The sequence below is a fragment of the Nannospalax galili genome, unplaced genomic scaffold (genome assembly GCF_000622305.1).
Source record: "Nannospalax galili isolate Female #2095 unplaced genomic scaffold, S.galili_v1.0 scaffold302, whole genome shotgun sequence".
NCBI classification, from domain to species: Eukaryota; Metazoa; Chordata; class Mammalia; order Rodentia; family Spalacidae; genus Nannospalax; species Nannospalax galili.
The window spans coordinates 5,519,769-5,543,141 of NW_008350120.1; the positions used below are offsets into that span (position 1 = coordinate 5,519,769).

The 23,373-nt window shown below is 40.7% G+C and overlaps 1 protein-coding gene across 6 annotated transcripts in view; it reads right to left on the reverse strand.

Moving 5' to 3' along the window:
* The window catches only part of Lmbr1 (limb development membrane protein 1), a 180,690-nt gene that overhangs the window by 14,376 nt on the left and 142,941 nt on the right, over positions 1-23,373 (reverse strand). For 4 of the 6 annotated variants that reach the window (XM_008847270.3, XM_029570479.1, XM_029570478.1 and 1 more), the window contains 5 exons: positions 20,552-20,628; positions 19,892-19,969; positions 15,429-15,502; positions 15,134-15,224; positions 13,466-13,532 (listed from right to left, as the gene is read on the reverse strand). In XM_008847270.3, coding sequence (XP_008845492.1) covers positions 13,466-13,532; positions 15,134-15,224; positions 15,429-15,502; positions 19,892-19,969; positions 20,552-20,628 — 387 coding nt within the window. Of the gene's footprint in view, positions 1-11,274; positions 11,429-13,465; positions 13,533-15,133; positions 15,225-15,428; positions 15,503-19,891; positions 19,970-20,551; positions 20,629-23,373 lie in introns of those variants that run through there. The other 2 variants (XM_029570477.1, XM_029570476.1) reach the window with 2 other exon arrangements.

Genomic DNA, 23,373 nt, shown 5'->3' on the forward strand with positions numbered 1-23,373 from the left:
CAGAGAAGATTTCTTATCAATACAATGCAAAAGTATTTAAGTACTGAAAGAAAATAATCTAAAATTTCATACATACCAAAAACATCTTTCAGAAACAAAATAAAGGCTTCTTACATATATAAGCAATGAAATTTATTACCAGTAGATTTTCATTGCAATAAATGTTAAATAAAATCCTCCAGACAGAAGGAAAATACCAGAAAAAAAATCTAGATCTACACCAAGACGTGAAAGGCAGCAGAAATTATCTCTCTGTAGGTAAATACAAAAAGTAATCAACATCTTTAAACTTTTAAAAACATACTGTGAACTATTATAAATGTGCTGAGGTTTATGTGTAAGTAAAATCCATGTTGATACTGACACCCCAAGAATGACATCAGCAAACAGTGGAGTAGCCCCTTAGTCTCGCTACCGAGAGCAGAGCATAGTCAGAGACCCAGAAAGTAGAGCTCCAGAGACCAGAGAGGCAGGAAACAGGGAGAAAGGGCAGGAAGACATCAGTCTTGCTGCCTGCCAGTGCAGAGAGCACTCCCAACCTCAAGCTCCCCTTCCAGGCAAAAGACAGCTAGTGGGCCTGGCACTGCCTCAAGGACATGCCCTGTAGTCTCACCCAAGCTGGTAACTCGGGAGACACAGTCATATGGAGATAAACAGAGACAGGAGGCAGAGGCCATAGATACCAGCTAGGGGGACAGTGCTACTACAGTCACCAGTAGAGTACACCTGAGGGGTCTGCCCCTAAGGAAAGCACTGGCTCACAGTCAGAGCTCCTGCATGGAAGGTCTCATAATCTCTCCCTTTGTAGACACAGTTGCCTAAGCCACACCCTATTCCCACACTTGCCCCAGCCATCAATCACTGCAGATTACTCAGAGTCCAGAGGTGGCACTCTTCTGGTATGGTTTGCTGGCAGGCAACACTGAGAGCTCTGAGCCCTGGTCCAGTATTGCTCAATTTCCACAGCCTTCTCTCACACTGTTGGGCAGGGTCTAAAGCACTGAGAGCCAAGGGTGCAGCGCTAGGTTCCCTCGGGTCTCCCCCTCCAGTGCACATCTAGTGCTGTGTTGGCTTGCCCTATTCTGTGGGTTTTCTCCTCGTTTTCTTGGTTGTTTCTTTTGCTGTACAGAAGCTTTTTAGTTTAATAAGGTCCCACTTGTTGATTGTTGGCCTTAATTCCTGAGCAATTGGTGTCTCATTTAGAAAATCCTTTCCTACACGTATATCTTGTAAGTTACTGACAGCGTTTTCTTCTAAGAGTTTCAGGGTTTCCAGTTTCACATTGAGGTCTTTGATCCATTTGGAGTTGACTTTTGTGCAAGGCGAAAGGATCTAGTTTCATTTTTCTACAGGTGGAGATCCAGTTTCACCAGCACCATTTGTTGAAGATACTGTCTTTCCTCCATTGTGTGTTCTTGGCACCTTTGTCAAATATCAGGTGACTGAAATTGCATGTACTTCAATGATGTCCCATTGATCTATGTGTCTATTTTTATGCAGTACCATGCTGTTTTTATGACTCTGGCTCTGTGTAAGTATCACATTTCTTTGTCCATTTATCTGTTGGTAGATACCTAGACTAATTCTGTAGCTTGGCTACTGTGAATGATGTAGTGAGGCCCCTAGGTGTGCAGATATCTGCGATCAGCTGCACTCTCTTCAGTACACATCCAGGAGTATCACTGGTTCACATGGAAGTTCAATTTTTCAATTTTTGAGAAACCTCCATATTGATTTCCACAGTGGCTAGAATAATCTACATTCTGATCAGCAGTGCATAGGGTTCCTTTCTTCCACATCGTTACTGGAATTGTTTTTCCTGGTTTTTTGAGACAGAGTCTCATTATGTAGTCCTGGCTGGCCTTGAAGTCATAGAGATTTGCCTACCTCTGCTCCCAAGTGCTGGGATTAAAGGTGTATACCACCATGCTGGGACCTCTCTCTTTCTTTCTTTCTCTCTCTCTCTCTCTCTCTCTCTCTCTCTCTCTCTCTGATAACAACAATTCTTGGGGGTTGGAGATTTGGCTCAGTGGTTCAGAGCACTGACTGCTCTTGCAGAGGACCAGGGTTTGGTTCCCAGCATCCACATGGCAGCTAACAACCATCTATAACTCCAGTTCAAGGGGATCTGGTATCTGTGGGCATTGCATGACACAAGTACATTTACCTACATGCAGGCAAAACACTCACACACATAAAATAAAAAAATATTAAAAGAAACAGTTCTGACTGGAACCTCAGTGACATTTTGATTTGCATTTCCTTGATGGTTAAAAATATTGGATTTTTTGTGTGTTTATTGGCCATTTTTTACTTCTTTTGAGAACTGACAGTTCAATTCAGTTGCTCATTTATAGACCAGATTAATCTTTTGGTGTTTAATATTTTGAGGGTTTTAAAAATATTTTATTTTTATGTATATGTATGTGTTGCCTGCATGTGGTGAGTGCACCTTTTTATATTCTGTAATGCAGTCCTTATTGATGAATAGTTGTCAAAAGATCTTTCTCCCTCTCTGTGGCTGGCTTTCCACTGTTTCTTTTACTGTGCAGATTTTTAATCTGATAGAATTTCATTTATACACTCTTGCTTTTATTTTCTGAGCTACTGGAGTCCATTCCAGAAAATCTGTGCCTGTATCTTGAAATGTTTTCTTTTTTTAAATTTTTTTTTCTTCTAGTAGCTTCAAAGTTTCAGGTCTTACCTTGAGGTCTTATTCTGAGTTGATTTTTATGCAGAGTTAGATTCCCAGCACCCATATGGCAGCTAACAACTGTCCAACTGTCCATAACTCCAGTTCCAAGGGATCCGACACCCTTTTCTAACCTCTGCGGGTGCACTTGCATACATGCAGGCAATACACTCAGACACATAAAAAGTTTAAAAATAAGAGAGTGGAGTAGACACTCTTGTCTCTTTCCTGATTTTAGAGAAAATGCTCTTAGCATAAAGTTGGCTATCGCTTTGTTATATACTTGTGATGAAGTATGAACCTTCTATTCCTAATTTCTTCAGGGCATTTATCATGAAAAGATTTTGAACACTGTTGAAAGCCTTTTCTGGGCTCTGGAGATAGCTCAATCAGTTAAAGTGTTTTCTGGAAACTGAGTTTGTATCTCCAGCATCCATGTGATTAACGAAAATGTGGTATATTTACACAATGGAGTTCTACTCAGCAGTAAAGAAAAACAAAATAATGAAATTTACAGGTAAATGGATGGAATTAGAAACTGTTATACTAAGTGAAGTAACGCAGACTCAGAAAAACAAAAGATGTATGTTCTCCCTCATTTGTGGACCCTAGCACTAAATCCTTATAGTAGATGGAATCCCACTAAAATGAGCCAACAGCCCATGGAAAACATGATGCAGAGACCCAAAAGTTCAATGCCTTGCCACAGGAGGAGGAGGATCATCCCACACCCACCACCCCCTTCAAGGCTCAGGGACTTCTGTGGAAGAGGTTGGCGGAAAGAATCTAAGAGCCTGAGGAAGGGGTGGTGTGTTACCTGGAAGTGCCCTCCAACCACTGTGCTGGCAAGCTATAGTCACACCTCCTTCCCACGCTCGCCATTGAGGGAGGAGTCAGTTACCCCTCCCATCCAATCGGTCGGCCTTAGCTGCATGTAGGGGAAGGCTAAGGATATATAAGCCGAGAAGGCCATAAAGCACCTCTCTTGCCATTTTGTGCGGCTGTTGGGAAGTCACAGGATTTATATTTGAGTGTGGACTTTCCAGCACAGCTGTAAATGGGAGGGGGGGAGACACCTAATCTTCTGTAAATAAACCCCTACCCTATGTTCTGTTAACAAGCCCAATGAACTAGTTAGGATTTTCAAGAAAACAAAAAGAAAGCTACAATAACAAAACTAATGGAAAAGTATAATGGTCAAAGAATTCAAAAAAAAAAAGAGAGAGAAATGTGATACTTTGTGTGTGTGTGTGTGTGTATGTGTGTGTGTATGTGTGTGTATGTGTGTGTATAGTTTTATTCAGTCATAATGAAATTATATTGTTAGCAGAAAAATGGATAGAACTGCAGATCATTATACTAAGTAAAATAAGCTAGTCCCATAAGACAAATATTTGCCCTCCTACATGGGATGGGGTAAATATAAAAAGGAAAAGGCACTCAAAGGAAGGAAGGAAGGAAGGAAGGAAGGAAGGAAGGGGAAGGACAGGGAAGGAAGGAGGGAAGGAAGGAAGGAAGGAGGGAAAGAAGGAGGGAGGGAGGGGGAAGAAAACAAAGAGTAACAGGAAGGGTGAATATGGTCAAAGTACATTATACACACATATCAAAATGTCACAAGGAACCATGTACAATAACTATGTGGTAATAAAAAAAAATTTAAAAAAGACGTCCAGCATTACAGTCTGTAGTAAACTGGTCTCACACGTAAGATATACCAACCCAAAGTGAAAGCATGGTGAGAGATCCTGGGAGTTCAGATCCCTAGAATCATGCAAAAGCTTGGCAGGCAGGTATGGTGGCCTACCTGGAATCCTGGCACTTGGGAGCCTGAGGTAGGAGAACCCCAAGCAAGCTGGCTTGCCAGAGTAGGGAATCAGAGAGCTCCAGGCTCCATCAAAGATCCTGCTCAACAAAAGTGGAGAGCGACTGAGGATGACACCTGATTTCAACTTCAGGCCTCCACATGCATGTGCACCTGTGCAGCACACATGCAAACATGCACACCCATAAACATACATGTGACATACACACTCACTCAAAAAAAGGAAAAGAAAGAAATGGGCAAAAGGGAAGGTAAGACAGTATTGGGCAGGTGAATATGCACAGTATACACTGACAGAGATGATGCATGAAAATATCATAATAAAACTCATTTTGTGTGTGTTATGCTAAGAAATTATCTTTAAATGATAAGAAAAAATGGACAAAGGACCTACATAAACGTTTCTCAAAAAAAGACACACAAATGGCAGCAGTTTCACATGTACACATATGCCAAGGTTCTCCACATCTTGAGAAGACACAAATCCAAACCACCATGAGCTAGCATCTCATATCTGTTGGAGTGGCTGTTATCAAAAAGACAAAAGTCATTAGTGTTGACAAGGAGATAAAGGGAACCTTCACATGCTGCTATGGAAATACAAATTAGCACAATTATGATGGGAAATAATTTTATTTAAACTCTCACATGATCCAGAAATCTCACCTTTGGGTATGTATCTAAAGGAATTGACATCAGATTCAAGAAGAGACGCCTGGGCTCCCATGATCACCGAACTATTTGCAATGGCCAAGACATGGAAATAACTAAGTATTCTTCAACAGATGAATGGATAAAGAAAATGTCACACAGAAAGATGGAATATAATAATTATTCAGTCATTTAAAAACATGGAACTATTTCCATTTGTGACCACATGAATAGAGTTCATATCTGAAGTCTAAAATAGCCAAATTTATATTTTAAAAAAGAGTAAAATGGTAGGTTCCAGAGACCAGGAGGCAGGAAAATGGAGAGATATTAGGTAAAGGATACCAAGTTTCTGTAATGTAAGATGGATAAGTTTGGTCAACTTAATGTATGTTGTGGTGATAACAGTTAACAATATTGCATTGTATATTCACAATTTGCCAAGAAAAAATTAAATTTAATCTTGAATTTCTTTGTAACACACAGATAGCTACATGGTGGTCACAGATGTTAATTAGTGTGGTTGTGTGCATACCTCAAATATATAACGTTCATATATCAGTGATACCATACAAACTTGCTTAATAAAAATAGTAGCCCAGATGTTAACAAAGACTTTATTAATGTAAAAGTCTTATACTTTTGCATAATATCACTTGAAGATATATTGTAATAACATTCCAGTCTTGCTATACATAAAGCAACTAGTCAAATAATCTTCCATGGAGTTATATCTATAAGCCAACAAAGGAGATAAAACGTAATCATCTCTTTTATAATGCAGTTTATAATACATTATAAATTTATAATAAACAGGGCTAGAGAGATGGCTCAGTGGTTAAGAGCACTGGATGCTCTTGCAGAGGACCAAGGTTTGGTTCCTGGCACCTATATGGTGGCTAACAACCATCCGTAACCAGTTCCAGGGGGATCCTACACCCTCTTCTGATCTCCATGGGTACTGTATGATATGGGTGCACTTGCATACATGCAGGCAATACATTCATACACATAAATATTTTAAATTCATAATAAATTATAAATCCAATCTCTTCTATAATACAGTTTATAAAGAATCTGGAATATTCTTATAAAGAATATTCTGCTTATAAGGAGGAAAAGGGAGAAAAGGTGAGATGGGATGGATAGAAATGCATCAAATGTGATCACAGCAGTAATCACATTTGACATGAACACTCGAAATATCCAGATTCAGACAGAGATTGAAACAGCTGTTTAGCATAAAGCCCAAATAGATGAGAATGGGAGCATCATAATGAGAGAAGGGTGAACTAGTCACATTGACACGACACAAAGGAGACCAGAGAAAAGAAAATTACCGGGGATTTGAAACAATGATCATCAAGGCCCTAAGAGCCCCACATATTTATGCACCCAATACCAGCACTTTTAAAGTATGTGAAACAAAATCTGACAGGACTATAAGAAGAAAGATCCAGGGCTGGAGTGATAGCTTGGTGGTTAAGAGCACTGACTGCTCTTGCAGAGGATCCAGGTTCAATTCCCAGCACCCACATGGTGGCTACGAACCATCCTTAACTCCAGCTCCGGGGACATCCGGAAGCCCTCTTCTGACCTCTGAGGCATTGCACAACACGGGTGAACTCACATACATGCAGGCAATACACACTCATACACATGAAATAAAAATAATAACTTCTTTTTAAAGAAGAGAGATCCACAACTCTAGCTAGTGCTTTTAGAACCCTCCTCTCAATGGCTGGTGAGCCAAGTATACACCAGGATCTGGGGACATGAGGACACCGCCAGTCAGTGCCTGCACTAGAGAACACACTACCAGGAGAAGCTGTACCCTGCAGACGGCCATATTCCAGGCTACAGAGCTAGCCTCAACAAGTTAAGGAACTGGATTCTCACAAACCACATTCCCTCACCCTGGTATCAACAGAGAAACTAAAGGAAGAATTACTAATGGACAAATCTCTCAACCATCCCCAAATGTTTAGGAACTAAATACTGAACTTCAAAATAACCCATGAAGGGCTGGAGAGATAGCTGAGTAGTTAAGAGCACTGGCTGCTCTTGCAGAGGATTTGGGTTCAATTCCCAGCACCCACATGGTGGCTAAGGACCATCTGTAATTCCAGTTTCCATCTCCATGGGCATTGTATACACATGTTGTTTACACACATTCAGGAAAAGCACTCATACACATTAAAAATAATAACCCATGAGTCAAAGAAATAAGGAAATCTAAAAGCATTTTGAATGGAATGAAAACGATCTATACAAAGGTCTAGGGAGGTGCAGCCAGAGAAGACACCAGGGGGAGATGCAGCAAAGGGGGAAGCACAGGGATGGGCAGCGGGTGCAAGGAGAGTACAGCCAGGGGAAAGAGGGAGGGGCTGCAGCCCAGGGGCCAGAGCAAGCGGTGCTCGAGAGCTGAGAGGGAAAAGAACCTCCAGTCAGTGAACTCAGCTCCAATCTCAAGACAGCAAGTCCGAACATATATTCCAAAGGGCTTAATCGGTGACATAGAAAGTAAAACAGAAGAAATAAAATCAAAAGTTGGTTCTCTGTAATGATCAATAAATCAATAGAGCTGTTCAAGAATAGAGAGAGAAGATACAAGTGACCTGTCCCAATGATGAGAACTGACCTCACTGTAAAGAGAGCTCACTCTATGAAGAGAACAAGGACTCTCAATGGACCTGACAACCTGACGAAATAAACAAAATGCTCATGAGACTTTAGCGTAGCTTTGTTCAAGCTGAGTGTGTCTTTCTGTAAAAGAAGTTGAATTTGTGGCCAAACCCTTTCTGAAAAGTAAATTCCAGGTACAACATCATGATCAAAAGCAACTTGGAAGGAAAAGGTTTTTTTCATCTAACCCTTCCAGGTCCATCAGTGAGGGAAGTCAGGGCAGGACTCGGGCAGGAGCTGAAGCAGAGGCCATGGAGGAATGCTACTTGCTGGCTTGCTTCCTCTGCCTTGCTCAGCTACTTTTCTTATACAGTACAGGCCCGCCTACTTAGGGATGGTGCTGCCCACAGTGGGCTGGCTCCCCTCAACTCAACTAATAGTCAAGAAAATGCCCCTCAGACACGCCCACAAGCCAGTCCAAAAGAGGACATTCCTCAAATGAGGCTCCTTCTTCCAAGTGACTCTACTTTGGGTCAAACTAACCAGCACAGAGGGTGAGGAGAAAGAAGATGGACAGAGAAGCAGGGAGTTGGTGCTCCAAGGTGGGACACTACCTAGAGCACTATGGCCACCCACAGGATCCTTTCCACCTGTTCTCTACAAACCCACAAATGGCCAGCATTCATGAGAGTGTCATGGTGGAGAACAGGACAATACTTACTGTACCTACTGAGCAATGGTCTTGCCTTTCAAATAATTTACTAAGGTAAAAGTCACATTACTTAATAGTTAAAAATTTTAAATTGTATATGTATGAGTGTTTTCCTACATGTAAGCAAATGCATCCATGTCAGGCAATGCCCATGGGGGTGAGAAGAGGGTCATATCCTCTGGAACTGGAGTTACAGACAGCTGTTAGATGTGGGTGTATAGGAGGAAACATATGCCTGGAACTATAAATCTGGCCAAGGACCCAGGGGTGAACTAGTACTATTATTTTGCTAATAGACACAGTATCAAACTGCTCTCTAAATTGGAATCTCTACATCCACAGAGGAGTGCAGCTCTCAGATCTCATTAGAGAAGTTTCTCTGTGCAGTGGATGATGGTTAACACAGAAACTCGCCAAATGGTCAAAGCACAGAGAGTGTCTGTGGAGTGCTCAGCCACAAATGGGACGTCTATACCGCACCTCTCCCCAAGGCTCAGAGACCATCATGAAAGAAAGAACACAGAGACTCTAAGAGCCAGAGACTGGCAAGGACAGGGTGAAACAGTGTCTTCTGGACATGATGTGATCACTGTATTCATAAACTCACAGAAGTTATGGTTGCCTGCACAAGACCTGCAGAAGATCAAGCCAGCCGGGTATGGTGACACTCACCTTAAATCCCAGCACTCAGGAGGCAGGGGCAGTCACATCTCTGTGGATTTGAGGCCAGTCTGGTCTCTATAGCAAATTATAGGCCAGCCAGGGCTACACAGAGACCCTGTCTCAAAAACAACAAGAACAAACCAGTCAACATTCCAATGTGGAAGGAGGAAGGACTCACTAGCCTCCACCCCTAGCTGAGGAGTCATTGGCAGTTGTTGGCTACTGAGGGAGAAAGAGTCAATTTTCTTGAAGGGTGTGACCTCTGGTAAGTCAATCATGCTCCACTGGATGACCCCACACACGAGTATATGGGCAACACAAAACCAAGTCAGCAGGGTATTAAAAAAAAAAAAAGAGCATATAAAGTTGGGAGGGTAGGGAATAGAGGAGTGGATCTGGGAGAGTTGAGGATGAATAGATCTAAGTACATTGTATATATGTATGATATTTTCAAGAAATTAATAAAAAGGAAGGGCGTGGTAGAACATTTCTTTAATCTAGTACTCAGGAGACAGAGATTGAGGCCAGTCTGGTCTACATACCAAGTTCCAGGCTAGCTGGAGCTATAGGAAGACCCTGTCTCAACATAAATTTAAATTTTTTTCACATTTTCATTTATTGTATTTATTTTCCATCATTATGCCACTGTATAGTGTGGCCTTGAACATTTTTGATAACACATTGACAGAAAAATGTTTTAACAGTCAAGAAATGAAAGTATTATACGTTTAAATCAGATATCACTGAATGTATCAATTATATTCAATAAAAATTTAGATGCCAGGTCTATTTTACTTTCAACATTTCTCATATTATTTGATTCATTACTTGAAACAAAGAAAACTTTGAAACGCACACCTTGGAGTGCTAGCCTTTTTTCTTTCCATTTTTTAATTGAATTTCTGCAGCTTTCATACAATATATTTTGATTGTATTTAGATCCCCTCCCCTATCTGCACCTCCCTTACTAGCTCTCCTCCAATTTCACATACTGTTTTACATAGTCTTATTTGTGTCCCCAAATGTCTTTCAGCATGGATCCATCCACTGGAGCCTGGTTAACCTACCAAGAGTCACATCCTTAAAAAAAGACTGACTCTCCCCCAGCCAGCAGCCAGCAGCTTCCAATAGTTCCTTGGGTAGGGTTGGAGTTTTTTACCTACTTCCATATGTCTATACTGAAAGAAAACATGGTCAGAAGCCACTTCAGTTCAATCTAATTCTCAGTGTTCTTGTTAACTGCAACTTATTCATGTGTTTACTGATATAATTACTTTTTAAGAACTTCCTGCTATGGAGATGGCCTGTCCTCTGTCTCAGAGCTGACTGCTTGTGTCCCACCAGGATATTTGGCTGGCGTGGGCCATTTTCTTCTTGGTACAACTGCCTAGCTTGGATACAACATCTTTGCTGCACATTTTAAAAGTGGGCCCTTCTAACCAAATAATCTTAACCAGAAACTAAAGTTTAGGTATTTGTATGTCAACAGAAGCTACATTTTGACTCCCCTGACCAAGGTGACATGTTCCCAGGTGTCTTCACCTCCCTGAACCAAGGGCAGCATGGGAAATCACAGCAGGGACAGAAAGACACAAGCTGCTAACCCTTCACCAGGTGCTTTCCTAACTCTGGCGTGTGACACAGAATATTTTTAAATTTTATTTATTATTTTTATGTGTATGTGGGTATTGCCTGTATGTAGGTAAGTGCACCCATGTTGAGTAATGCCTTCAGAGGACAGAAGAGGCTGTTGGATCCCCTGGAACTGGAGTTAAGGATGGTTCGTAGCCACCATGCGGATGCTGGGAATCGAATCCGGGTCCTCCACAAGAGCAGTCAGTGCTCTTAACCACTGAGCCATCTCTTCAGCCCCTACACAGAATACTTTTAAGAATTCCTTATTCTTAGAAATCCTAACTAGATCCACAAACTTAATGCTTAAATAGAAAATGAACATTACTAAGCAAACAAAAGCTCATTGAAACCACTCATTTGATTCTCTTTAATGTGTCTGAGCACACGGAAGTCACGCAAATTTTTTTCCTAAGAAATTTTCAGGGTTTTGAAATTGTTTTCATGTCAATACCACAACTTGTAATAGATAATTGCATTTCTACTTCAAGTCTGCCGCTGGTGAGCATCTGCAAAAGTGTCACCTACTCCCACCTGATGGGGAACATGAAACAGGCAAAGCCCAGAGTTTACTCTGGATTCAACATATTTTCAGTTTATAAGGAATAATGCCATCTCCAATAAACAATCACTGAAAATAGAGAAAAGCAGCATATTAAATTCCGTGTTTCCTTCTGCTGTGTTTCCTATTTCCCCTAGTGACAGACGCTTCAGGCTGATCTCACAGGAGCAAATGAGACCACATTGAGGTCAGATCCCCTGACGAGAGGCCAGGAGAGAGGGAACCTTTTCATGGCTAGGAATTTGGCTTTTAATACATCCTCTCTTCTAGTCTTATAAGCTTTGCAGCTACAACATCAAAATCCTGCTATGCATTGGGATCATATTCATGACAATTCTTCTGTATTTTACCTTCTTAAAATCAAAGACTGAACTCTAAAGGGCTAATAGAGGAATCACAAAATAGCTCTCTAGTTTGCATTTCCCATAATACTAAGATCAGGCTTTATCTTTTAGTCTAGAAATTTGCTTTTTTAATACTGTGGAAAGCCTCCATGAATCTGTTTAACGTATTTACTTCTTTTCATCTATTCAGTGCCACTGGGCATAACATGTACTGCAGTACGTGCAGGGGTCTTGCCCAGCGCCCCGTGACTCACTGTACCCAGAGCACTCTGCTAATCCTGTTTGGACAGCTGGGTCCAAGAGCTTCTCAGCTGCATTGTAATTGTTCCATCTTTCATTTGCTTCCCTTTTTATTTATCTCTATGGCAAACTACTCAGGAATTTAATTTGTCAGTCTTCAAAAAGCAAATTTTGCCATTAATTTATTTTCTTTGTATTAAAATTCTACTCAGCATGCAATTCTCTCCCATAAAAAATCAAAATACATTAATGACTACCAATTAACCTTAAACAACAAAGCACAAGAAGTTTTGTAGATGTTTAAAACGGAAAGGTGGTTGATCGCTATCATCTGATGGGCTGTCCAAGCAGATGTAGCATTTAGCTTCAAATCATGGTACTAATGTGCTTGTTTTTAACATTTTCAAGATTAGCATACCGTAAGCAGATGCCAAAACAGTTAAGAAGGCCTGTAAATCAGGCACAAAGAAACGTGACCACTAAATGAATGAGTTTGGGACCGGCCTTGTGCAACAGAGGCCTCTTTATACTCACACTTCAATTTTGCTTTCTATTAAAACACGGAAGACTGTAAAAATAGTGAAAACTACGATGCTCCACGTTCTGACTCAGCCTGCGACACTGGCATGGCAATTGCCTTAAGTCAACAACGGAGGCAGCATTTGAGCTCAGCAACCCCAGGCCTAAGACGGCTGTTAACCAAGGGGCTAGGGTTCACATTCTAATTTCTAATAATCACTTTCTCATCATTAATTTCTAAATTTAAGACATAAATCTACAGAATTAGATAAAACTGCCTAACATGGGCTTTTGTCTGAAATAATATTTAGTCAAGAACTGAACATACAGTCAAAAACCGTACTTTATAAGGAGGGCCAAATGAAAACTTCCTCAATTATTTCAGTGACAAAGCAGAACTCTATTTTACCTTTAAAAGATAGTCAAAACCATCTATATACTGACGAGGTAAGAAAAGGCTATGACTGACAGACAAGCAGATACCAAAGGACTGAAAGGTGTCCTCTGAATTGGTGTGTGCTCCCAAGGATTGCACAGCATCACGCTCAACTCTATTTTCATAGACACAAAGCAGCTGAGAATGAGTTTATAAATTTCTACTTTTTTAAAGTATACATGAAATGTGTTTCAAAAAGTATTTCATATATGAAAATTGGTTTAATATTTTCCACACATTAAAATGTTTTTAAAAGTCATTGCTTCCTCACTAGATAATTCAAAAGCCCAGCTTGTGAATGTGGTAAGGAAAAAAAAAAAGCCTATTGTCTGGGGAAGGAATTTTTTAAGTGCTTAAAAACATAAATGGTCTTTGTTTGAGAAAAGCACTTGTTTTGGTATCCTATACACAAATGAAGTAGAGAATTAAAGGAATAGAATAATGTGAGAAGCATTATATTTTAAAGGTGATGTTTTGAAAGAATTTACAAAGTAAAAGTTAAAGAGGTTTAGCAAAGGATCTTTAAAAGATAGGTATTTTCTATGAACACTTCTCAGTTAAACTTACCTAGAGTTCTGGACATTACAGGCAGAGCAGAACTCAAGACTAAGATTGACACACAGTTTCCAATGATCTGTGAAGAGAGACAGAAAGCATGGCAAGCAATTAAACAGTGGGATGGCAAAGAACCTACTAACATTCTGGGAAGTTACTATGTAGGGCAAACACCCAGTGTACTTTGCCAACTTCCTAGGGATAATGACTAGTTAAAGTAGAATTTTAAAATAATAAGCCTTTCTATTTACAGTTGTATCTGTTGGGCTGGAGGGACAGTTCAGCCATTAAAGGTTCAGGCTAACAATCATAAGTTATATCTATGAATTCCACAAAACACATATAGTATTAGTGCAAATAAAGTCACAGAACAATTAAAAGCATTTTATATTATTGATGTAGTTGTTAATTTCAAAAGTTTTACCTGTGAAGCAAACTAATGCCTTTAAAATTCTGACTAAATGTTAAAGCCAGACTGCTGTCACATTCCTATACAGTACCTACTGCTGACATATTGTCACGTTCCTATACAGTACCTACTGCTGACATATTGTCACGTTCCTATACAGTACCTACTGCTGACATATTGTCACATCCCCAAACAGTACCTACTTCTAGCATTGTAAAATTTGACTTAAACATTTTAAACACCAGAAACCCACACATATAAACACTAGTGACTTATTTTTAATATATTCTAGACTCATTCTTTCACAAAACTGAGTAATACTTACAACCACCTAAACTAGGTATTGGTAGCCTCAACTGCTTATTGACTTTAAAGAATCTGTAGGGGCTGGAGAGATGGTTCAGCAGTTAAGAGCACTGACTGCTCTTGCAGAGGACCCGGGTTCAATTTCCAGCACCCACATGATGGCTACAAACTGTCCTTAACTCCAGTTCCAGGGGAATCCAAAGCCCTCTTCTGACCTCCACGGCATTGCACGACACGGTGCACTCACATATTTTCAGGCAATGCACTCATATACATAAAATTGAAAAAAAAAAGAATCTGTAGCATTATACACTGCAGACATAAATACTATTATGTGTATATATAATTTCTCCCCTTTAAGTTGGCTATAAATACAAGCTAATAAAGACAGGCCGGCAGCTCCTATTAGCCATCCTTAGGCAGCCTGTGGGAATATCTTACAGAGATGTGGTTACTATATAAGCTAACAGCCTTCATCGTTCTAGAGCCAAGGACATGTTGTAGAAAGTCAAATTAGCCTAAGACTACACCCTGCTTCTGAATAGCGCTCTTCCGTCTTACTTTAATTATTCAGATTTGAAATACTTTGTCTCTACTACTTGTAGCAACTAAATTCTTCAAATTTCAAACAAGCTCCCTGAAGTACAGTTAGCACAATCCAAGTTACTCATTAGCAATGTGTTTTCTTTAGAGGAAAAAAAAAAAAAGAGTCCTTTCAGGAGACTTCCACAGCAAGTTTACCAAGCTCTGCAGTTCTATGCATTCACAAGTGAATGGATGCTGTCCAAATTAAACAGAGCACATCCTTTCCCACTCACTCAGCATTCTGAAATCTTCCTTTGTGTTTATGCAACTTACAAATACCTATCACCCCAGATGAGTCATTCAGGGCTGTTACTAGTGAAAATACTCATTTGTCTTAGAAGGTGAAAGAGAGGCCACCTTCACCTAAGACTTTGCCTTACCTTTGTCATGGTTGTGTCATCCTTCTTAGGGGTAAAATTTCCAAAAAGTCTGAGGCTATAGAAACCAACCACGGAAGACACCATGAGATAGCTGTGAGAGTCAAGGAAAGCTCCACCGGAGAGTTCTCGGCAACTCCCAAAGTCGGGAAGGCCCACAGGAAAACAAGACAAAAAGCACTTAAGGAAGGCTGACTTGTTTCTTCTTCTAGACAAGTGTCTTAGTAAATTACCACTGTCCCAGAAACTACACAGAGAACTGGTTAACAGACAGAACATTCAGTTAGAGAAAGGATACAAAATCAGAATGATCTCAAGGGCAGCTCCCACAAATCCGAAGGTGGAGAGAGAGGCATTACCTATCCCCAGCCCCTGCAGGGAAAAGACATTTCTCAGAACTCAGTGACACCACTATACTGGGTTTTTCCAAAATTGCTATTTCATAAAAACAAGATAGCTGTTCAGATTAAGATATTCTGTATAAAATACAACAAAATTTAATTAAAACAAATTTTTAAAAACCAAGGTAGTTGAAATTAAGAATGCTTAACACCCTTATAACGTGTATCATTCAAAGATCGGTAGCTCGTGGCATTACAGTGACTTCATCTAAAAATTCAGCACCATGTTGACATTTTTTAATTATCTATTTTTATTTTACATGTATGAGTATTTTGCCTGCATGTATGTAAGTGCACCTATGTCATGCAGTGCCTGCAGAAGCCAGAAGAGTGTGTTGGATCCCTTGGAACTGGAGTTATAGATGGTTGTTAGCTGCCATGTAGGAGAATTGAACCCAGGTCCTCTACAAAAGCAGCCAGTGTTCTTAACCTCTGAGCCATCTCTCTAGTTCCCATGTTGACAATTATAGCAAGTACAAAAAAAACCCTGACTTTCCTCAAATAGAGCTTAAGTTACCTGTCAAAGTGATTACTGTTGTTAAATGGAATAATTTGTTATAAAAACATCTTGAATGTTCTTGGGAGATTTATTTACTAGACTAAGATAGTGGTCTATAATAGTAGAGTATAGACCATTGTCATGAAGCAACACACAGCTTACAGAAGTCTGACAAATTTAAGCTATGATTATCAAGAAAGTAATACATGTGTAGCTCCCTTCCTCCAAATGTTCCTCAGGCATGCAGAGGCACAAAAGGTGTGACTGCTAACACATTTTTTTTTAACTTTTTTTTTTTTTTTTTTGTCTTCTTGAAGCAGGGTGTCCCTGTAGCCCCAGCTGTCCTGGAACTCACTATGTAGACCAGGCTGGCCTTGAACTCACAGAGATCTGCCTGCCTCTGCCTCCCAAGTGCTGGGACTACAGGCATGCGCCACCACGCCCAGCTTTAAAACTTTTAAAAGTAATTTTTTAAAAGTAGGGCTAGAGAGATGGCTCAGTGGTTAAGAGCACATACTGTTGTTGCAGAGGACCAAGTTCAATACCTGGCAACCATGCTGGGCAGCTCACAACCACCTGTAGCTCCAGCTCCTGGGAATTTTGGCTTTTGAGGGCACCTGTACTCATGTGCACACATACCAACACACAGACACACACACATATACACATAATAAAAAATTAAAATAAAATCTAAAATTTTTGTAAGTAAAAAGCAATATATAATATTTTCATAAATATTATACCTATCTCAAGACCTACCTTTACCAAGAACTTAAAGATAAAACAGAAAAAGTGCTATTCATACACTAATAGCTGAGGCAAGCATCATTCCCCACTCAAGTAGAAATAGCATTTCCAAAGATTATTACTAAAAATTAAAGGAACTATCTGGATAAAAATTACTATTCCCCTAGTTATCATAAATTACAACAGCAGAGATAAACCAAAGTGTATAGTCAGCCTAATAAAAAACCAAGATAGAAGGCCACACTCCTTAGGCACACATACTAATTTGTGCTTAAAGAGTAAGAGTAGCCATGGAAACTCATAAAAGAGTGAGAGCTGGAACTTGTTAACTTCTGTCACTCATTTGAAGATGACATGGACAAAGCCAACAGAAAGTGACCAGGCTCAGGATGCACCCTTACAGCCTGACACCCTGGGATTTAAGAAAGCCTAGCAAGGTCCCTCTCTGACCTCTCGAACTTCTGAGATAGCCATGAGACCCTTGTTGGAGTGGTGCCCTCTGTAAACCCAGAGGAAGGGGCCTTCTCCCTGTGAAGGCAGGACCAGAAGCAGTGGAGCACATGATCCACTGTGCTCCCAATACAGGAGCAGCGTACCACACCCTCATGATCCAGCCATACCCACCACTATCTACTCTTCAGCAAACAGAAGCTGAGTCTTCATTTCTGAAGGTGGCTGTGTCACATAAATTTACATCAAACAGATTCATCCACTGCTCTCTTACTACTCTGTCTTTTGCTGTCAGGAGCTCCACCATAAATCTCGTCTGGGTGAGGAAAAGCTGCTGCTTTTTTCCCTGCTGCAGCATCACTAACCACATTGCAGTTATGCCTTACTGAAGAAACAGCCTGACTCAGCAGTAGTTTTAAGGCCAAGAATGGACTCTTCTCAGAACATGAGCTCCTTCAGATATCTTGGGTTCTCAGCTAGGCCTCACTCTTTCTTTTATTCAAACAGTATCTCCAGCATGAAGCAGAGAAGTGGAAGCTAGGCTCCATCCTTACCAGAGAATCATGTGCTTTGATCCCTAGGCCTAGAATATCACACCCACAATTATAAACAGACTACTCATTCTCTCTCACTGTTTTCAATGAGAAAAGCACACTGCTTCTAGCACTTTGATATGTTAATCACATACACCCACTATCTTGGGTGGAGGGTAAGGTGAAGTCCTGAGGGATTCAGGTCAGGTGCCCAGGTCACAAGAGGAGCACATGGCTCAGTGAGCTTGTTTACATTATAACTTTTAGCTGCAAGGTTAGGTGAAAGTCTTTAGTCTAAATTATGTCTATATTGTAAACGTCATTCCTACACCTTACAAAGGTGTATTGGCTATGATGGAAAATATTCTGGAATATTCACTATCTCAAGAGACACTACAGCAGGACTAAGAAGGGCTCATTTGTTTACACAAGAATGCAGGAAGCTTGATGCTACAAGTCATTGTACTGTACAGTAAAGGGGGATGACACAAAATGTACTACAGGGCTTGGGATGGACTCTGTTCTGCTATGCTAAAGTTGGGTGAGAGTCAACAGAAGTTACAGGAACAGCCTTCCGGTCTATCTATAAATTTAAGTATAAGCAAAAGACAGAGTCAAGGCTGCAGATGAAGGAGTGTCCATCACTTGAGTGAGAGCTGCTAAGTGAGGCAAGAGTGACAAAAGATGGCACAAGGTCCTAGACAGGCTATTGGCTGGGAAGTCAAGAAAATGGCTGAAGAAATAGGATTTTGAAAAAGCAGTGTATCTTCATCTCAGATCAAAGGGAAGGAATTAAGACAGGTACTGACTTTTTTCTATCAGAGAGGAAGGTAGCATCTGGCTCAGAGAGAGATGTGGCATAGTAAGTCAGGAGAAATTTACAGTCACCACTATGGGAACTAGAAAAGCTGCTGACAGGGAAACACAATCAACTGTCAAACTATCAATCAAATATCACTTTATCTATTCAAAACCTGCCATATCTGGTGGCCCACACCTGTGACCCTAGCACTCAGAGGAGATGGGAACAGAAGTATCAGAAGTTCAAGGCCAGCCTTAGAAGTTTGAGACCAGGCTGGGTTACATAAGACCCTGTTTCATCACATACACACACACACACACACACACACACACACACACGGAGGGGGGAGCCAAAACTATATAGCAACACCTAGAAAAATATGGCAAGTCAAACATAGTGATATACAGTGGCACACACCTGTAATTCCAGCACTCAGGAGGCTGAGGCAGGAGCATTGCAAAATGACAAAGAAGAACATGCCAACTATGAATATTTAATGATAAATACCTTCCTAGGAAAATATATTCTAACAGGCTAATTGATAGCATCTGATAAAATCAACTTCTGGCTGAAACTCACAACCATCCTACTTCAGTCTCCCAGATGCTGGGATTACAGGCACGTACCACCATACTCAACACAACCATCTTTAGATCAGGTAAAAGTTAACTATGAAGACTGCGTCTATGACACTTTTGAAGAGCAGTCCCTTCCACCTTTTCCAGTATGTAACTATCAGTTGGTCTACCTGATGTACTCTTCATATATCACTGTTTTAGATCACACATTTTCTTAAAGAATCACAATACAAAGTTCAGTAAAATCAAGATCAAGTCTGACAACGAAGTCTATAAATAATCCTGATACTTTAACAACAAAAAAAAGGCAGGGCTGGAGAGATGGCTCAGCAGTTAAGAGCACTGGCTGCTCTTACCAAGGATGCGGGTTCAATTCCCAGCACCTACATGGTGGCTCACAACCATCTATAACTCCAGTTCCAGGGGATCTGACACCTTCTTCTAGCCTCTAGGGGCACTGCATGACATGACATGGGTGCACTTACATGGGCTCTGGAAACCAAAGTTTATATATATTCATATATGTGTGTCATATGGGTCTCTCTCATGCACATGCACACACATACACACACACACACACACACACACACACACACGAAAAGTCAGTTTATGAACACTTTATAAAAGCTCTTAATACAGAGAAACTCACAGGGCTTCGAGTATTTACACACAGGAAGATAATGTGTACATTAATGTACATGAAACATCAGATATGCATCTAGAGAGATGTTAGAAAAGCATTTAACTTTACCCTTCTTCCCTTTGGCATTGCTGTCTCATCAACCAGCAGGCAAAGAATGTTGCACGCCACCAAGAGGACTGAGATGGACTGCAACAGAGAGGGAGCTGTCAGTTCTCAGCTGCAAAGACTGCTTTTGCCAATACAAAGAAGGAAAGGAAAAGTAACCACACGTCTTCAGAATGGAGGACAGCAGCCAAGATCAAGCTCAGTACATCATACCAGAAACTCCACGATAAGTTCTGAAGGTTCTGAAAATTCTCATCTCAAAGCTTATGACAGCACGACAGAGATCAATTTACTATGTAGTCTTCTCAACTGGAAGTCCACGACACCACAGACTTAATTAATGTGGGGTCAGCTGTTCCCACACTCTCCTGAGGGAACTCCCATAGCCTTTTTCAGAGTTTGGAGCAGCGTCAGCCATATTGTGTGCTTTCTTGATTTTCTATAAAACAAAAGCCTGGGTTCGGGCTATAGGAGGAAACACCATCCTCAGGACTTTTCTAACTGTCTTTGCTTTCATTTTTGCTCCTGCGTTTTTACAAATCAAGCTACAGATGGATTTTGGTTCTGCTGATAGAAAACCAATTTACTAGAAACTGCTGGGCTGAGGGACATGCTGTGGTAAACAAAAGCCGACAGACGTGAGGTCGGCCAACAGAGCCTTACCGTCTCAATAAGAAGCAGGACCATAACAGCAGGATATACCAAGTTTCTTTCCCACGCTGAAGCCTTTTTTCGCCTCTCTATTCGAAGAAAAACAAAATAAAACAAAAATTTCAGCAATTTTCAAAAATTCTCTCTTGAGTCATATTTTCATCACATTCCATTATATTACAACTAATATGTGTTATTTTTACTTTTGAAAAACACAGTTTTTGGGGGGGGTTGTTTTTTTTTTTTTTGTTTGGTTGGTTTTTTTGGTCTTTTTGAGACAGGGTCTCTCTGTAGCCCCAGCTGTCCTGGAATTCAATGTAGACCAAGCTGGCCTTGAATTCACAGAGATCCGCCTGCCTTTGCCTCCCGAGTGGTGGGATTAAAGGCATGTGCCACCATGCCCGGCCCTGAAAAACACGTTTTAATAGAAATTATTTTAATTTTCCTCTAAAATTATAAGAATCCATTTAACGCCAGCACTCGGGAGGCAGAGGCAGGCAGATCTTTGTGAGTTCAAGGCCAGCGTGGTCTACATAGCAGGCAGCAGGTAGCAGGTCTCAAAAAGACCCCAAAAAATCCATTTAAAATCAGTTTATTATGCTAAATTGATCAATCCTATCAAGCTTAAGTCTAACTTTGGTAAAGACAGTTTTGTTAAGGAAACAGGCTGCTAATAAATAGCTTGCTTTGATAATACACTTGTACATACTGATGTGGACAGGTGTGTGAGTGAGAAATATGAGAAACAACCTCCTCCATGCTTGTGTACCAAGAATGGACACCTTCAGTTTTCCAAGGGCCCAAAGCAAACTTCCACTCTAGCTATAGTAGCCCACCCTATACCAAACCCACCCTCACGCTAAGAACATCCAAGATGAGAAATCAAATTTAATTGACTAGGTTAATTAATTAAACTTAGATCTGTTAGAGAGCAAGAAGACAAGGCAAGCAAGAGGCTGGCTTTCTTTGAAGTGATAGAGGTGAACTTCCTGTAGGTATGGCATGTTCCAATATATGGTTAGTGTGGACTCAGGGGTTGGCAAAATCAAGTAGAAATCAAGAGGCAAAGCCTGGGAGCTGAAAAGATGACTCAGCAGTTAAGAGCACATGCTGCTCTTCCAGAGGACCCAGGTTCTGTTCCCAGCACCCGCACAGGCCAGCTCACAACCATCTTTAATTCCAGTTTCAGGGGTTCCAACACCCACTCCTGGCATCTACTCTCTGTCAGCATCTACTCACATGTGGCACACATACAGGCAAGCAGGTACACATAAACTTAAAAAATTTTTAAAGGCCAAGGCAGCAATACTATAGCAAAACCCTTAGGAAACACAGCAGAGCAAGAGAGATGAACCATGGAGCTTGGGGCTATCACAGCAGTCACAATTTGAGAGGATAGAACCCCAGGGAGAAGGAACAGGCAGAGAAGGGAGCCTGCCATGTAGACCTTCCCTTCAAGGTCCCACTAGTGGAAAGCTGTGAGGAAGAGGAAAGACAGAGCTAAGGAGTCCAGAGCCCCACAGCTGTCAGACCCAACCTAGTTCCCCAAGACGCACTGTCAACACAGCCAGGCTACCAACTAGGACCACTGGAAAGCTACACCCTAGGGTCAGAGGTCAGCCAAATGGTCTACATTAATGTGTGCCCATTTTTTCTTTTTTTGGATTTTTTATGTGTTTGAATGTTTTGCCTACATGTATGTAAGTGCACCTGTATGCAATGCCCTCAGTGGGCAAAAGATGGTGACAGATCCCCAAGGGCTAAAATTATTGATGATTAGCCATCATATGGGATCTGAGCACCAAACTTGGGTTTTCCTCAAGATCAACCAGTGCTTTTAACCACTGAGCGATCTCTCCATCCCCAATATGTGCCTATTCTAACAGCCTAGCCTCCAGTTTCCACAATTATGTAAGAAATGTCTAGCAATCAGTCAAATACCACCAAGAAGCAGACAGACAACAAAAATAGAGCTCAGCTGGTCCATACAAAGGCATCAGAAAGAGGCTTCAACTGAGAAGTCAACATAATGAGCAACAAAACAGCAATTCAGAAGGAAATCTGAACTTACAAAAATAACCAACTGAAAATTCGAGAGCTGAAAAATACTGCCACTAAAATGAAGAATTCAACAGATAGTTTAGTTGACCCTTAGGACACAGCTGGGAGACAGTGAAGTAGAGGACAGACCAAAAGAAAACATGAAGGGCCACAGCATGGAAATAAAAAGGAGGAACTCTGGAAAAGAAACAAAAGAGAATGGGAAGGCCCAATGTATGCTTAAGTGGAGTCTGAAGAAATAAAGGGAAATGGGGCAGATGCAGTATTTGATAAGATGATGAAGTCATTGAGCCACAGCCATAAAGTCGTACAGATTCCCAAGACAGTTAATGATCCAAAAACACATGAAAAAAAGAAAACAAAGCCTACTCAGCACAGTAGAACTGCTAGACACAGACAATATGCATCCAAAACCCAGACGTCCATGAAATGACATCATTATAGTACTAAAAAATACCAAATAGGACTTCTCTATTCTGTTTTTTTTAAAAAGAAAGAAAGAAAGAAAGAAAGAAAGAAAGAAAGAAAGAAAGAAAGAAAAGAAAAGAAAGAAAAGAAAGAAAAGAAAAGAAGAAAGAAAGAAAGAAAGAAAGAAAGAAAGAAAGAAAGAAAGAAAGAAAGAAAGAAAAAAGAAAGAGGCCCTGCAGGGGCAATGAAGATGGTTGAGTTGGTACAGTTCCATCCCCAGCATCCATGCAAAAAGCCAGGAGTGGTGGCTGACATGTGTAATTCTAGCACTGAAGAGGCAGAGACAGGTGAATCCCTGGGTCTGA